This window comes from Meleagris gallopavo, chromosome 5 (genome assembly GCF_000146605.3).
Source record: "Meleagris gallopavo isolate NT-WF06-2002-E0010 breed Aviagen turkey brand Nicholas breeding stock chromosome 5, Turkey_5.1, whole genome shotgun sequence".
Taxonomy (NCBI): Eukaryota; Metazoa; Chordata; class Aves; order Galliformes; family Phasianidae; genus Meleagris; species Meleagris gallopavo.
In genome coordinates, this window is record NC_015015.2 from 3,418,982 (window position 1) to 3,435,750 (window position 16,769).

A 16,769-nucleotide genomic window follows, 5' to 3' on the forward strand; every position below is an offset into this window, starting at 1 on the left:
AAAAAACAAAAGAAACAGAAAAAAAGTAAAAGGTAACTGGATCATTTATTAATTAATGGGGGAGTTCAAACGGAGTTTTACTGGAAAATATGCTTTCTCCATTACTCACTGTATGATAATACAAAAAGCAGTAGAGACGGTTGTTTCATTTATGTTTTGTGGAATCCCTTAGGGGAAAAATAGGAAGTTTATTTCCTTAACGACATTTTTAAGCAGTTACTTCGGATTATCAATTGTTCCTTTTTATTTTTCCTCACAATTTAAGATGATATAATGATAAAATGCAGGGTATTTACTACGTTGCTGTTGGCTTTGGTTTTGCTTTTTTGCTTTTCAAAGCTGTACTCTTTCCACTAAAATGAAAATTTCACTTTTGTCTTATCACTTCAGTAATAGTTCCCTTAAAATGGCAGCAGAAGTTGTGATTCATGCTGTGGAAGAACCTTGTGCTTGTGCCCAATACTGCCGCATAGGCATGGAAAAAAAGACTTTTACATGACCTACAGTAGACAGATAAATCCGCAGTTAGCTTTAATCCGCAATTCGAAACAACGTTGGGATAAGTGTTGGCAGACGAGAAGATCCAAAATACACTGGAATTTCACAGGCTATTCTCAAACGTCCTAGAGGTCACTAAAGTCACTAGCTTGGATGGGGCACGATGTGTCAACTTTAGTACATACCCTTTTAAATATGCGTGGATTTGTGTCTGTTTTCTGTCTATACAGAGCTTGAAGATGGTGGAAATTTGTACGCACAGGAACATGCAGGCATGCCTATGAGTTTAGCAGTTACAGTCGTATATCACTTATAAGACAAGTGGATGCTTCTCAGTGCAGACAGATAAATAATTAAACACATCCCTCTATACGTTTCAGCCTCAGAATTAAAAAAAAATCATTTGGACATCAATTATTTATACATATCCTTGTTTATCTTCCTCTGACGACGAGTTACACAAGGGCTAAGACTAATCAAATCTCGGAAAGATTATTATCATTAAATTATTATTTAATTATTGGTGAAAGCAGCGATAAAGGTCTTGTGAGCACGTTTCAAAATTAACAAAAAGCAAAGACAAGGGGAGCAGCTCCCTGCTGATTATGGTTTCTAGATAGGATCCTGTTTTTGTGCGAGAAAGATGGGGTAATCTTTGGCTACATATTTACTGGCAGCATCCACGAATCAGATAGAGAAGTTACGAGGGTGCCATATTGAGAAGCTTCAGCAATAGTTTCCAGTATCCAGATTACACCGACGATATATAAACAGCTCCCAGCCCCTCCACCACTAAGCTCCCCAGAGCACACCTATTCCACCTCGACCAGCAGCTCACGGTTAACAAAAGCTTTCAATTGTTTCTAAGAACTAGAGTTCTCTAATATATTTTAGTCTTACCTGTAGAGTTGACCAAGAGATTTTCCGGCAAAATTTTTCAATCCCTCCTTGCCAGGGGTCAAAATCCTTTGTTTTACCGACTCCATTCCTGCAGTGATGCTCGCTGGATTCTGCTCTGCTCTGGATAGGGCACCGCTACGAGCAACGATGGTTCATATTGGTTTAATCCCTTAACTTTTTCCCGTCATTAAATGGCTATCAGTGCAGCTCCGAGTAAAGGGAGAGTGAGAGAAAGCGTGCGCGCGTGTTTGAGAGGGGGAGAGACGGCGTGCAGAGCCTGGGGGGGAGGGAGGGGAGGGAGAGGGCGAGGGAGCGCGCCTGTGTGCGGCAGCGAGAGGGAGGCTGAACGCTGCAGGCAGCCCCCGGTTTTCCCGGCAGCGCGGAGCTGCGAGGCACGGTCAGAAAGTCTTCTCGGCCCCGTAAGCTTCAGCGGTGGCGGGCTCGGAGTGTGCCATACCCGGCTGGGAGGGGATGGAGTGCCCCCCGCGGGAGCGTTGCAGAGGAATCGTGGTTTGGTGCCGGAGATTTCCCCGGCTGTACAACGGAGGGGGAGGGGTGCGATTAGCCCCGGTAGGCAGTGAGCAGAGCTCCCGAAGCTCCCAGCGCCCCGGAGCTAAAGCGGTCGGAGGGCTTTTGGAGCGCCGGTCCCCTCCGCGCTGCTGTCGCCCGCCCACGTACGCAGGTCGCGCCCCAAGGCGGCGGCGAGCGGCACCTCAGCGTCTTTCAGCACCGCGGTCAGCGCCGCGTCCCACCCTCTCTGTTCTCTTCAGCACCGCGGACAGCGCCCGGCCCTGGGCGGCCACTGAACGGGGCCTCGGTGCGCCGATGGGCGAGCGGTGCTGAGCCACTGGTGGGGGCAAAGCGCTGGGCCTTCCTGCTGTCAGCCGCACTGCTGGGGAAACGGGGCATTTGCTGCAAACCGTAGAATCATCGAATGGCCTGGGTTGAAAAGGACCACAATGACCATCCAGTTTCAACCCCCTGCTGTGTGCAGGGTCGCCAACCACCAGACCAGGCTGCCCAGAGCCACATCCAGCCTGGCCTTGAATCAGGGATGGGGCTACAAATAGTATAGCTCTTGCTATAAATAGCATATATTCTAAGGGGTATTTATCTCTCACTGCATATGGACTTCCAAGGCTTATTTCATGTCATATTAGCATGCATTTTCTTTTAAATGCTTAATAGTTTAATATCGTTTATGCCCTCTGCATTCGTGTATTATAATAGGCCCATGTAATACTTAGACCCCTTCAGCAGAATGTATAGTACAGGAATGAACTTGGCACCTTCAGAAAGCAGAGTTACTTTCCTTTCCAGGATCTAGCTGCGATTTTCCAACTGTTATCATTTCACAGTAGATTTTACATAGAAAACATTTTATTTCTCTTAAGACTCATGCTAATCTTAAAGCCCCTGTACACTTGCTAATTACAAAAACAAACAAACAAAAGCTTGTGATCTAAATGATTTCTTCTAAAATTATTGATCTCCTTTCCTTGCTTAGCCTGTGAGAAAACATAAAATTTGGCTTCCTGTTGAAAATGCATGTTGTAGCCACAGTATCCTAAAAGCAACTACTCTTTGGATTTATATAAACATTTGTTTCCAATGTTGCCCTCTGGTGTTGGGTTAGTGAAGTTTTACAGCAACAGAACGCGTTTATAAATGAATAGCTAATTATTTTAATGCTGTAATTCCCATAATGACTGATCTGTAGAATTCAAATATTTCTTTTAAAAGTTGTAAAAGGACCATGAAATATTACAGTAGCAAATAAAACTGCAGGTAACTGAAACATTCCTAACTAACATCACAACACGCTGCTGATTTCTATGTTACAGCATGTACTGAACATGGTTTTCAGCATTTGATTCCATATAGAATCATCATTCCCATTGCACTGCTGAAAGGATATTTCCCTGTACATGCAAGCCTAGACAGTTATATAAGCAAATCTTCCCAGTGTGCTATTGCAAATGCTCAAAGGAAACCTATATACATAAAGGGATGGCAGGAACATTTAGTAGAGAAGAAATGAGATTGAATTCCATGAAGAAAGCCTTTATAAAAAGTGATGAGCTACTTTTTTTTCTTTCTTTCTCTTTTTCTTTTTTTTTTTCTTTTTTTTTTTCCCAGAATTTGAGAAACTGTGATATCTGTAGGGCAAGAGTATTCTGTTTATTTACACACTACAAGCAAGAAGCGGCTCTGGCCCTGATTTAGAAAGCTCAGAAGTGACATTGTTTCTATGGCTCAAAGTAGCAACACAAATTTACATCAAAATCGTAGCATTTGCTAAGTAAACAATATCTGATTTTGGAAAGAGAAATAATTTCATGAGCATGGATTTAAGGGCTAGATAAGATATTCCTGAGTGTCTTCCAAGAGGAGAGTAAGTTACTCATTAATTGTGTCATATACCCATAATAGCAAACTACTGTGGGATAATGAAAAACTATTGTGAATACGCTAATGATGTGAGCATTTAGAGTAGAAATTTTATGTCTATCACATGCTATATGCTGATACTCTTGAGCTTTATCCTGACCAAACTCAGCTCTTACTGTTTCAGATTGAGAATTGATAGGAATAGTAGAAAGCTAATATCAGCAGAGTTATAAACAGACTGCAGATGCACAGACTTGTCAGCTTTTTAAGTATTATGTATTAATTTTTTAATCTTGGGAGAGTAAGACATTTTTAGAGGAAACAACAGATACACTGATATATAACAGTAATGTTACCAATATTGTTATCAATAATTATTTCTATAATTAATACTTGTCCACATTCTCTTCTCACAAAAAGCCTAATTCCAACTCAGCTGAAATAATCGTGAGTTGGCATCAGTACCAGGTGAAAAGAAAATTTTAGCATGGACATCACCACTAATTAAGTGTTCACGTATTGGTCAGAAGCAAAGAGAACCAGCCAAAAGCCATTCACTGAGAAATAGTTCTGAAAAATCTCTAAGAACAGTGGAGGGAGATTTCTGTAAATAATCCATTTTTATAGGTTTTTGAGCTATTTTAATAAATTAATTCACTCAGTTTTTCATATTTAGTTCACGCCTTATTCTCAAAATTTTCCACAGCAGACCTCTGAATTGGGTCTAAATATAGCACAATCCATTTTGAGGACCACAAAATCAACACGGCAGTTTACATTTCTCTTGCCTAAGATTTAGCATTGTTAAAGCAAACATTTAACAGTGGTAGAACGATAGAATCACCAAGGTTGGGAAAGACCTCCAAGATCTTTCAGTCCAACCATTCACCTACCACGAATACTTCCCCAGTAAAACATGTCCCTTAGTACAACACCTAGAAGTTTCTTGAACACCTCTGGGAATGGTGACTCAACCACCTTCCTTCCTCCAGGAAGGAGGTGTCATCTTGGTGTCATCTGTAAACTTACCAAGGGTGAACTTGAATTCATTTTTTGACCTTAGCTTTGCTGCTAGTATACTTGACAAATGGATTTGCTCTTTCCAGATGTTGTGCACACAGAGCTTACAAATGAATATGCATTTCATAATCCATTTTTAAAAGAAATTCTAACAGATCTAGTGGTTGGCAACTGAGTCCATGGAGGTTACAAATGAATGATCTTAAGGTCCCTTCCAACCTATGCCAGTCTACAATTCTGTGTGTTTCTTTAAATCATACAATCACACATATTACTTCTAATAAATTTTATTTTCCCCGTGCACAAAAAGATGACAAAATACTGTTCTTAAAAGCATTTTATCTCCTTTGGAAAAAAAAAGTTTTGAGTTTAAAATCTTAGTTATGCCATTAAATGCATGCCTGTAATACCAAGTCACTTTGGACTGAAGATAGCATAAATATGCCTTAAAAATTATGATGCAACTGTTTTCTTCTATTTATGGTAGCTGTCTATTGAACCCAATAGAAGTTGATGTCACTTTCAAATAAATGTTACTTTTTTAGGGGGAAACATGAAACTGTAAAATCACAAAGTAAAGCCGAAATAATGATCTTGCTTGTCAGGCTATCAGGAAGGAGGTTTTCACTACTACACTGCAAATACAAGTATTAATTTTTCTTTTTCTTTTTTGTGCCCCAAAGAATATGGAATTGAGCTGAAACATACTAGAGCATGTATGCATGTGGACAGAAAGAGCTCATTCACAAGGACTCCTCCCTTTCTTAGAAATAGGAACCTGGAACTTTGGGCCAAGATCACAGGGGCAAATAGAAAACCTAACAACATACTTCTGGACAGAAGACTCACTCTATTCTTACGAGGCACTTGCTACTTCCAGGCTGAATTGGAAGCACTTTTCCTGGAAATCTGCACTAATATAGGTGATACGTACTGATGATTTGTTACACAGCCCAGCGCTTGGAAACCTGCTGCTGCTTTCTGAAAAGATAACAATCATTTACAAAGTAGGCAAACAAACAAAAGGAACCCCATAAAAATACCTGAAAACCGTACTTTTTGGTAATGAGGAATATCTTGTTTTAAACATATCAGGTTTTCAGATGATCCAGGGTGTGTTTGCCTCGCGTTCTACAAGCAGTTTTCACCGTTGCGTTGAGGCTGCTGCTTCTGCCCCCAAGTGGTAAAAACCACCAGCACATGACGAGTGAAATTTTTGATTTTCTAATAGCATACCACATTTCATGTGAAAACAAAGCACCGGGTGGTTAGAAGTTAGCTTATATGGCTACTCCACGACAAGAATTTCTCCAGTTGTTCTACACTGAGAATGTCCTGTTTTTCTTTTCCCAATTCTTTAGTAATATTAGCAACAAAACAACCCTCTAAAAGAAATTCAGCCAATACAAATGTCTTTTAGATTGCCAAAGCAATTACACTGGTATTTTAAAATCTTTGTTTATTTATGATGCGTATCTGCGTAGAAGTTCAATAGTATAGAATTCAACAATATAGAAGTATTTATCTTGAAAGTAGATCTGGGTGCTTATCTTTCTGCCAAATAATATAGGAACATCTGCTCCTTTCAATTCCTGTACTTCTTCATGAGTTAAATGCAAAGGACCCCTGAGGAAGTGAAGCCATCTGTCACACTACACAGACAGAAACACACCTACCTCTGAGGGTGAAACGGAGTAAGAATTCTCTCAGAACACAGACAAGCCATGTAACACTTGGTGAGTGGGATGCAAATACCCACAATGAATCTTAACCAAGGACTGGAGCATATTATCTTTTGTTAATATGATGGGAATCTTCTTTTACAACAGTGATCTACCATTTTATTATGCCACGATATACATTGTTGGTTGGTTTAACAGCACAGGGAGGCTTTTACACAAGAGTTTGATTCTTAGATAATCAGGTCTGTTTTCACTGCTTGGAAAACCTTGATATAAATGTATCAATTGAAGAATTTATGATGGTGCCTGTTTATTGCTAGAATTAGAAAACCAGAAACATCTTTTCTGAGGTTGCAGTAATACCTCTCTTTTCTGCTGACTAGTCTCTTAAAATTATTTTAAAGTGTATTAAGAGAAGTACTCAGAGGAATTGCTGTTGATCCAGATTACAGCTTTGAGCAGCACTGCAGATATTCATTTAATAGAACAGCTATTAAAAATAAATCAAAAGTAACTGCACCAACTGTACAGATGCACCATTTGTACAGGAAACTATTGGTGATTTAGAAAAAACAAACAAACGAAACACAGCTCGTACGTATTTGAAAAATAGTTGTGCTTACCATAGCAGGGAACTGACATATGGGTTTGTGGGCAGACTCTTAGACTGCAGTGTTGAGTCTGGGATTGATATTCCTGCTTGAATTTGTCACTTCATTTTTCCATGCCTCAATTTTTACTATTATTTTTTTATACATATACAGAACATGGAGAGTAATTCTCCTTTATGTCAAATATTGGCTTATTGACAGACTTAATTAAATCACAGTACATAAAATGTTGTGTGGGAGGAATGTATGGAGAAACTGTTGCATTTAATGCGGCTTCTCTACAGAGAAAGACACATGTAAAAATGTAATTAGTAATCTATACATACAAAGCATAATTTTCTGGTAATAGAAACAGCCTACATTTCATCTTCACCACTAAGCTCTGCCAGAATAGGTTCCGGTGATTTAAGGACACTTGTCCTATTTCTACTGCTATTTCATAGCCCTTCTGTGTAGAAAAGTACTGAAATGGCTTGTGTAATTGCACCAATCACTGGTTTGGGCTGTGACTTAGAATTTCCACTACAGGTTCTTATGTCAAATCTTTGCATCTGCACCAAGCCATGCAAATTTTTGGCCTCTTCTCCCAAGCAACAAACAGGACCCGAGGAAATGGCCGCAAGTTGTACCAGAGGAGGGTTAGATTAGACGTAAGGAAGACTTTTTCTCTCAGAGAGTGGTCAGGCACTGGAATGGCTGCACAGGGAGGTGGTGGAATCACCGTCCCTGGCAGCATTCAAGAGGCACCTGGATGAGGAGCTATGAGATATGGTTTAGTGCTTGTAGTAGCAGTGGTGATGGGAAGGTGGTTGGACTAGATGATCTTGCAGGTCCTTCCCAAGCTTGTGATTCTATGATTCTATGATTCTATATTCCTTTGTTGTAACTTCTTTCCCATTGTATTGGTCTGTACAGTTGCTACAAAGATGAGTGGAAGTTATCCTCAATACCTCTTTATCTTTTGAGAAAAAGATTCTTTGCTTTTTATAAACCATTAAGTTATCTCCTCTTTGATACAATAAATATTTAACAAGTTAACTCAATATTTTCTTTGAGCAGTATGTTCATGGTTTTGAAGGCATAAAAGTTCATGTTCCTCTTCTTATCACAAGATACAAAGGAAAACCAATAACTTCAGAGGTAATATGAGCACAAGGAAGGTCTTTCCATTGCTTTGCTGAATGTGTAAGCTGTTCCTCCTTCCCAGAAAGACTTGGGACAATGCATATTTCAAGACAAAGGAAAACCTTCACTTTATTTTAGGGCACTGTTGACTAGATCCATGTTAATTACATTGTGTTCTGTGGAGTGTGGGGAAGATGGGGGTATCACATAGCCAGCTTGTTGCCAAGGCATCAGACATCTGCGAGCTCTAAATGTAACTAAAATATCAACTCCTCAATTAAGAGCCTTTTTCTGAATGTCAGAAGGAGTATCTTCAAGCTTAGGCTCCCATGTGCATTTCATTTTATAATCTGGTGTTTTGGTGTAAACATACATTTTTTTTCTTGTTTTTTTGTTATAAATACATTGTCACACACCTGGTAGATTAATTACTTGATTCCACTAGAGGAAGCTGTGATTCCAAGTATATCATATAGTGCCATGGGGTGATATAAACTTTGACAGCTGTATTAGAGTGGCACTGCTCTGGCAGGAGCAGGCTTTGTGGACACAAATTGAAATGAGTATTGTGCTTCTGGACCCTTATTTAGCATGCTAATTTTATATATTTACACAGAGGATTAAGGTTATGCACTTCCACTTAGTTAAGAGTGTTGTTCTGATTCACTTCCAGGTTTGTCCTTATCCTTCCTTCCCAGGCTCCTCTGAATGCAGTGAGCCACAAGCTGAAAATGTTTCAAGGATTCTTCTGGCTGATTCAATTCTGTCTGTGTCAAACCGAGACCCCTGAGTATTCTTATCTCATCTCTATGTGCCCAGTTTGGATATCTTTAGCTATGCCAGGTCTTCTACAGGGGAAGTTCATTTTAATTCCATGTTTACTGGTCTTACTAAACTTAAAAGTTCAAAGAGTTCAAGAGACTTAGTCTCTACCTTCAGCCCTTAGCAGGTTCAGGCTTTGCTCCTCTGTCTCTTAAGTTGGCATTTGCATTCCAGAAGCCAGAACAAGCTTTTCTGCCCTTTGGTTTTCAGGCCAACAGCCCTCATCTGAACAGCTGATGTCTACACACAAGTCTCTGTGGCCTTCTGCTGCACCACGTCTGATTATTACAACTCATGTTCTGTAGCTGAGAAGCTTTCTGGCTATTCCTGTGGCAAAGGCTTTCTGGCTGCTTCCTTTTGAACCTTAAGGGCACTCTCTAATGGGGAGGTTTTAAATAGCTTCTTTTCTCACACTGGGAGAAGCGATCAGTTTCACCATTAATGCTATCTCTGTAGACTGCAGTGTATGAGCCATGAATGCTGCTCTGTTTGCTAAAGACAAATATAAGAGCGTAGACAGATCTTACGAGGCAGTGCTCTTTATTCTGTTTTAGTGCTACATAAATTTCTCAATACATTAGAAAATAATAATTTAAAGGAGGAGAAGGACAACTGTCCAAGTCTCTGCTTGGGCTGCATTCCTCCCTAACTCAGCAGGAGGCATGTCTCAGCAGAGTAACAAAAAAAGGAATTCAGGATTTGGCTTTCTGCATGGAACTAACCTTAATGTGCACATTGCATTTTACCAGCAGTCTATCTTTAGCTAACAGACCCTCAAACACAGAATCCTCTACAGCCTGCCTGAAGAAGTGATGCTAGGTCCTCAGAAGTTCTCTCACCATTTTGTTGTTCTAGAGGCCTATGAGGGGAATGTATTTCTTACATACTAAGCCTGCTTTATTAACAAAAAATATGCATTACGCCACAGTCAAGCAAAAACCACAACTGAAATGTGTATAAATATGAAAGAATATGAGCACAGTTCTATGCTTTTGCCAGGTGTCCTAAGATCACACCCAAGGGGCTGCAGCTAGGTAATTAATTTTTGCAACACGTAACTTGTTAAATTTAGCTGTTCATTTTCTTGTTCTCTCTCACTTAATATTTTCCTCCAGTTCCAAACTGTAAGTCTTAATTTTTATATAAACTCCTGTAAAATCACCAGGGCTATTTCCAGAACAAAAAAGTCAATTGTCTTACAGTCATCTGAATCATGCTATGAGTTTTCTGCACAGATGACTTTTTTCCCTTTATCATGCTGAACTGGAGACTTGATCTAATATGTCTGCCTTTCTGAAGACACAATTAGAAGGGGCTAGAAAGTCAGCAGCTAAGTCCTTCTCCCACCCCATTCTTCCTTACCATCTTCAACCCTGATGCCAAAAATCACATTTAGCTCTAGATTTTAGATGAGGATTGGTGTACTTTCGGCTTCTCTGTTGCAGATTTAGCTTCCCAAACCAGAATTCGTTGTATCAGCTGGGATAGCTGGTGATTTTGTTGGTGTGGAATGGTGGTGTTTTTTTCTTGTTTAACTAATTCTTTAGAGTTACACATACATTCAGTAAAAAGGGTTTAAACTTCCAGTTTATCCACAAGCTTATATGTTGGTACATATTCCTTGCTTTCTTGATGTCTTATGCATTCCAAAGGGCTGAGCACGTCATAATCATTTCAATTGTTACCTTTTGTGGTCTTTGGATTAGCACGCTTCATGGTGTTTTGACTTTCTACTAGGAATAATAATACAACAATCAAAGCTCAGAAATAACCACATTCCCAAACTGAATGGCTGGAAAGCAAATAGTCTCCAAAAATGCATTCCGTTGGTAACATCATCTTCACTTCCAAATTCTCCTCCACTGGGAGGCCCCATGGCTCATGGAAACACCTTTCCCTGGAGGTATTTTATATTTAATAAAAAATCTCCACTGAATCCCTGAGTTCAATCCAGCTCATGTTACTGCATCACTGGTGATGGATCAATCCGCTCTGCTCTCACAGACAAATTTTTCTTGACAAACTGCCAACTTCTTTCCGTTTACGACAAGGGTATTAATCATTCTCAGAATGGTGCGTGCTTCATCACCAGTACACATCATAAATCACTGAGAGGTAATTTTGCATCTGGTTAACATTACACCTAAGGGCTTCGTGCAGCACATGCCATTGCAGTGTGTATGGGCATCTTTCCTTCGCGCGTGTCTTGTACTGTGTTTTCCAAAAGGCTTCATAAATTGATTGCTTGCCTTTCAAAAGCTGCCCCATACACTACAGCACTTTTAATAGACCTCAAAATGATCCATGTTAATCCTTTTTCACTAAAAGGATGGATGACTAATCATACATCCTGCAGGAAATGGGAAACTATCTTTAGAGAGGGAGAAAGAGAGCAGGATTCCCCTTGTAAGCCTGGGTGGAGTATAGGAGAGGTCAGATAGTATAAAAAAACACAAAACCTCAAGTTTCTCTACTGAAAGTCCCTCTCAAGGAATAGGATCTTAAATACAATAGGAATTTCCCATGATTTCTAGCATTTTTATCAGAAATATCTACAGTGATGCACGTTCTGGAATTGCTTTCCCACACCACTGACGGGCTGTCAGCCTGAAAACAGACCAGAACTAGAACTTTCTTGGGGTAATGAGAGCTGTTTTTATTTCACATACATATCCCATTTTTTTTTTCCCTCTGAATTCTCAATGCCTCATCTTCCCTTTTAGTCCCATTTCCCTGTAGTAGGGTGATGAAAAGTTACAGATCCAGTGGTTCTTGTGTATGCATAGATGTTTAATATCAGCAGAAGTGGGATGGCCAGTGTATGGGACAGCTGAATTAACCTCTTCCTCCAAGCTTTTTATTAATCTCTTTTTGTCAAGTATTAGAGGGACAGAAAGAGATCACCTTCAAAACTAAAATAATTGCAAACAGTTGATAACATTGCCAGACATTTAGGCCCAATTTCCAATACACTTAACACTTAGAGTTAAGCATAATTTTTCTCGCTATTTGCCACTTCAAGAGAAATCAGGCTCCGAAATTCATAGTTTTCTGTGTATCAGGAAAGAGGTCTCAGGAAAATGAGCATGTGCAGCTCAAGTTTTGGAACTGGTGACTCAGTCTGGCAGAATAAGGTGGGAAACTGAGAATGTCAAGAACCACAAAACTTCTTGTCTTTGATAATAACAAAATATAGTGAAAACTTGTGTTCTTAGTATTTTAAACCTTTCCCCAAAGCATACTTAATTGCTTATTTAGAAATCTTTGTATTATTTAAAGCTTTTTTCAGTTTCAAAACTGTCAGCGTGTAAGACCTCTGTTTCGTGAAGTCTTATTTTTTAAAATTGGGTAACCAATCAGGAAAGAAAGCTAAAGGAATGGTTTCACTTGCCAAAAATGGGGGTTCAAAATATCCTAACTCATGTCACTGGCATTTTTAATAGTACTTGTGAATACAAAAGCAATAAAAGAAATAAATGAACATACATTGATGAAGAGATCAGTTGTGAATCTTAAAAATAAAATTTTGAAAGCATAATATTTATCAAGGTTTTGATTTTTCTGCTAGCTCTGCTCTTTGGCTACTTTACTTCATTCCAAATCACAGAATATTCAGGGCTGGAGATCAACAGTTCTGCCACCTGAAGTCATTCTGTATGATCCTCAGAGTTCCCTGAATTGGTACTCTTCAGAATACAAGCATTGGTGTCAGTATATGGCGTAACCCCATCTCAGAAAACAGGTGAGGTTTTGCTACTGGCTTCATGGCAGGGAAAGTTTTCATCTCTGACACCATGGGAGGATGGAGTTATAGTGGATATACATGTCTTCAGCTTTTGACTTCTTCGAATTGTGCTGTTACATAAAGAGGAAGCCAGTCTGAGAGCAACCTGTTCTCAAAAATCCCCTCAGATAAAGAGCAGAAGAAAGGATTGATGCAAGCATTTAGGCTGCACGCTGCCATCCCCAGAAAATATCCACCCACTCAATGGGTTTTCTGGCAATGGATCCATGCTCTCAAAAAGAAGCAAGTCATCCTGCACAAGTGTTACAGGAAATAAAGGAAGGCAAAACTGATCAGAGCGGAGAACCCAAGCTTGGTGAGTTTATTCCTAAGAAAATGCGAGAAGGGCTCCACTTAGCAGTCTCCTGCTGCTGCTGCAGTTACACCCAGGGAGAGATGGAGGGCTAGAGAGGTGTAGCTGGAGATCAAACAGACAGAACAAACATTTTTGTTGTCTGGAGATGTCTGAACAACCGGCACACCTCTCAGTGGTTCTCCATTTTCCATACGGAGATGTGAGCTCTATGGACAGGAGTCCTGTGAGCAGTGGCCAAGAGGGCATCTGCAGCTCCACTTAATCTGTCTCTGTTTTCTGTCCAAATGCAGAGGCATAAAGCACGATGTGTCCATTTTATCTGACAGATGTCTGCTCTCTGCACTGCAGCTAACACGAACATCCTGCAGTTGGTTGGATCATTATTGCCAGTTTTGAGAAGAGACTTCTGGTGGGACTGTATTTTTTAGGTGTTTGACATTTTACTGACAAATCTGATCAAAAGCATTAAAACCAACAGAAAAATTTCCTATCTACTATTTTGGATTGGCCCTGCCAGAACATCTCTAGACCCAACAGCATACTTTAAGAAGCAGTAAATGAATGTATTATTTGAAGAGTACATTGACCCTATATTATTTTCTTTTCCTGTACTCAATAATATCAATCCTTTTCCTCTACAGAGACTTAATTATATAGCTTCAGAATGACAGAAAATATTGTGCATTTGTTCATAAATAATTGGCATTTGTTTCAGAGCTAAATAACACACCATGATGACCCTCTAGGAAGTTGTAACTATTTTCTCCACAAACAAAACTGAAGTTACCTGGCTTGGCATTTGCCCCATCCTCACCATATGCATGAAGCAATCTGTCCTTGTGCCCAGGAGTGAGGCAAAATACCTTAAGGAGGCTGTATGAAGCCATCACTGATATGTGGAGGTTTGTGCAGGAGAATAGGGGGTGTCCTGCAAACAGGGAGGTGTCTGCTTTCTTGATTGATGTTTGAAGCAGAGTTTATCCTTGCATTGAAAGTGAAGCAAATGCTCCAAAACCTTCCTTTGCATTTGATTTCTTCCAGCTGCAAAAGTAGAGGGAAGCCTGCTTTTCCTTTCCATTGAATCAACCTCTTGGATACTTCATTTCAGTTCCTGTCTTAACTGCCAATAAAAAAAGTAGCCAATAAAAAAAAGTAGCCAATAACTTACTATTTTCACATGGATACCCAGCAAAAGCATAATAAAGAGGCTCTGAGCAGTTTATAGCCGTACCATAACACACACAGAATCTCAGTGAACCTGCTCTCAGAGCATGAGACTTTCCTATTGATAAATCTTTGTTAAAAATTGCCTTATAATGGTATAGAAGGCTGTCTCACTAAAAAAAAAAAAAATAGAAAAAGGCAGAGGTATGGTGTATGGGAACTGCTGAATCACGGCCTGAACCTCTGATTGAGGGCTCTAAATGAATGAAGGCAATTCACCTGTGCTGCCAGAAGGGGTGGAGCCTGGCTCCATCTCTCCTAGGCCCATTTAAGGGCTGACTACCAGTGGGAAAGGATCTCTTCTGGAGATCCCTCCTCTGGAGTTTTGCAGTGAGCATGGGATGTGGGTAAGCATTCTGTCTTTTCTCTTTTTGTTGTTATAACCTGCTTAGCTAAACTCTCTTGTTTATTTTGTAATTACAGCATCTTTATATTCATTGATTATACAGATGGAAAGTATGCTTTTCCCCAAGAAAACACTGTGCCGCACTTGACATCTGTCGATGTTTCTCTGGCCTGAACATACACACACCAGCTACAGAGGTGCTGACATGCCAGAAAGCATCATTAATAAAGGGTGGTTTGGTTCTTGGGTGAAATGCAAGGAATATTTCTTGAGAAATTCTGTTTCTTAGAATCACAGAATGGCTTGGGTTGGAAGGGACCTCAAGGATCATTTATCTCCAACCCTCCTGCCACATGTAGGGCCAACAGCCTCCCCATTTAATACCAGCCCAGGCTGCCCAGGGCCCCATCCAACTTGGCCTTGAAACACCTCCAGGCACGGGGCATCCACAACCTCTCTGGGCAGCTGTTCCTACACCTCACCACTCTCATAGTAAAGAACTTCCCCCTGATATCCCACCTAAATCTTCCATCCTTCAACTTAAAACCATTTTCCCTTGTCCTGCTATTTTCCTGCCCTTTCAAAGAGTTGACTCCCCTCCTGTTTACAGGTGCCCTTTAGGTACTGGAAGGCTGCAATGAAGTCACCCTGCAGCCTTCTCTATTTGAGAAAGAGAAGCCCATGTGTATGGGGACTGTTGCATCATGGCCTGAACCACTGATTGATCACCTGGGGAAAGGACTGGGTCAGCCCTGGGAGCACAGGTGAAAGCAATTCAGCGTGTGTCTGGAAGGGGTGGAGCCTGGCTGCTCCTCTCTTAGACTCCATTCAAGGGCTGACTGGCACTGGGGAAGGAGCTCTGGTTGGAGATCCTTCCCTCATGGAGTTTTTCCCTACAAGCCTAGATCCTCAGAAATGGGTGAGCATTCCCTTTCTGTTTGCCCTTTTGCTACTCCTGCCTTGCTTTTCTATTGCACTAATCCTTCTGATTGTAACACCATGAAAGGAAGTCTCTGCTAGCAGACGAGTGGAAGTGTTACCTGGCACATAGAATTCAGTGTTTAGTAGTATTGCCACTTCCTCAGAAGTCAAAAAGGCTGTCACAGCACAGTAGCAATCCTGTATGGAAGGGGAAAGCTGGAAGTTCTTTTGTTTGTAAAGCACTAGTATCTTAGTTACAGCAGTGTGAAGTCTTGACACCTCATGGTACTGAACTGCTGGTTCTGCTGATGGTCACATAATTGATTTCCATCACGTAGTGAGCTGTATTTATGCAAATCTCTTGACCCACTTTTACAGGCACGCATACATAAATAGAAACAGGTCCTTTATGTATTTACAGCTCTGTTTATAATTCTTGAACTTGTAGATCTAATTAACAGTTCCTTAGCTATTCTCCTGTTGAAAACAGGTATTTTTACTTTGATTGTCCCACCATTTCTTGTTTGGCCTTTAAACACAGCAGCTTCAGGCTGGTTGATTAAAGGCATCGCTCAGAGAAGTAACCCCATGATGTTTTACAGCAATTGCTCTGCCTTTGGACTATATGCAATCAGATCAGAGCCTGATACCAGGGCAAAAAAGAAAAGGATCATCCTAAAAAAGAGTAGTTTAATATCTTTATTACCACCTACAATGAATGGTTCTGATTAAATTACACAATATCTTGAAAAGCCAGCTGAGTTTATATCTCTATCTTTATTCCTACTTAGGCTAGATAGATATGCAACACTTGACCACAGAGTTGCTGGGGTTTCTAGGCATTTTCAGCAGTGACTGTAGACCTACCATGTAGTGTTGCTAAGTAATAGCTGCAGGCCTTCAGGCCACAAGACAACAGCACTGCTTTGCTGAGGAGTTAAAAGAGGAATTACAAGGAGTTAGACACTTACTAATTGTTTTAGATTGACTCATTTCTGACAGAGAAAGCATAGTCACTAGTTGTTGCAAAGGGAGTTGTGCATATGCGTCTTCCAAAAATTGACATGGAGGCTGAATTTCACATCCTACTCAGCTCCCTGAACATTTCTCAGTACACATGCTTATGTAA

General features: G+C 40.3%; 1 protein-coding gene and 1 long non-coding RNA gene across 2 annotated transcripts in view; one reads left to right on the forward strand and one right to left on the reverse strand.

The window, feature by feature from the left end:
* The window catches only part of SLC17A6 (solute carrier family 17 member 6), a 31,460-nt gene extending 29,800 nt beyond the window's left edge, over positions 1-1,660 (reverse strand). Inside the window, exon 1 of the mRNA XM_003206097.4 lies at positions 1,399-1,660. Coding sequence (XP_003206145.1) covers positions 1,399-1,484 — 86 coding nt within the window. The 5' untranslated portion in view covers positions 1,485-1,660. The remainder of the gene's footprint in view (positions 1-1,398) is intronic.
* LOC109367628 overlaps positions 1-16,769 on the forward strand; it is a 173,445-nt gene that overhangs the window by 123,765 nt on the left and 32,911 nt on the right. The gene's annotated exons all lie outside the window — the stretch shown is intronic.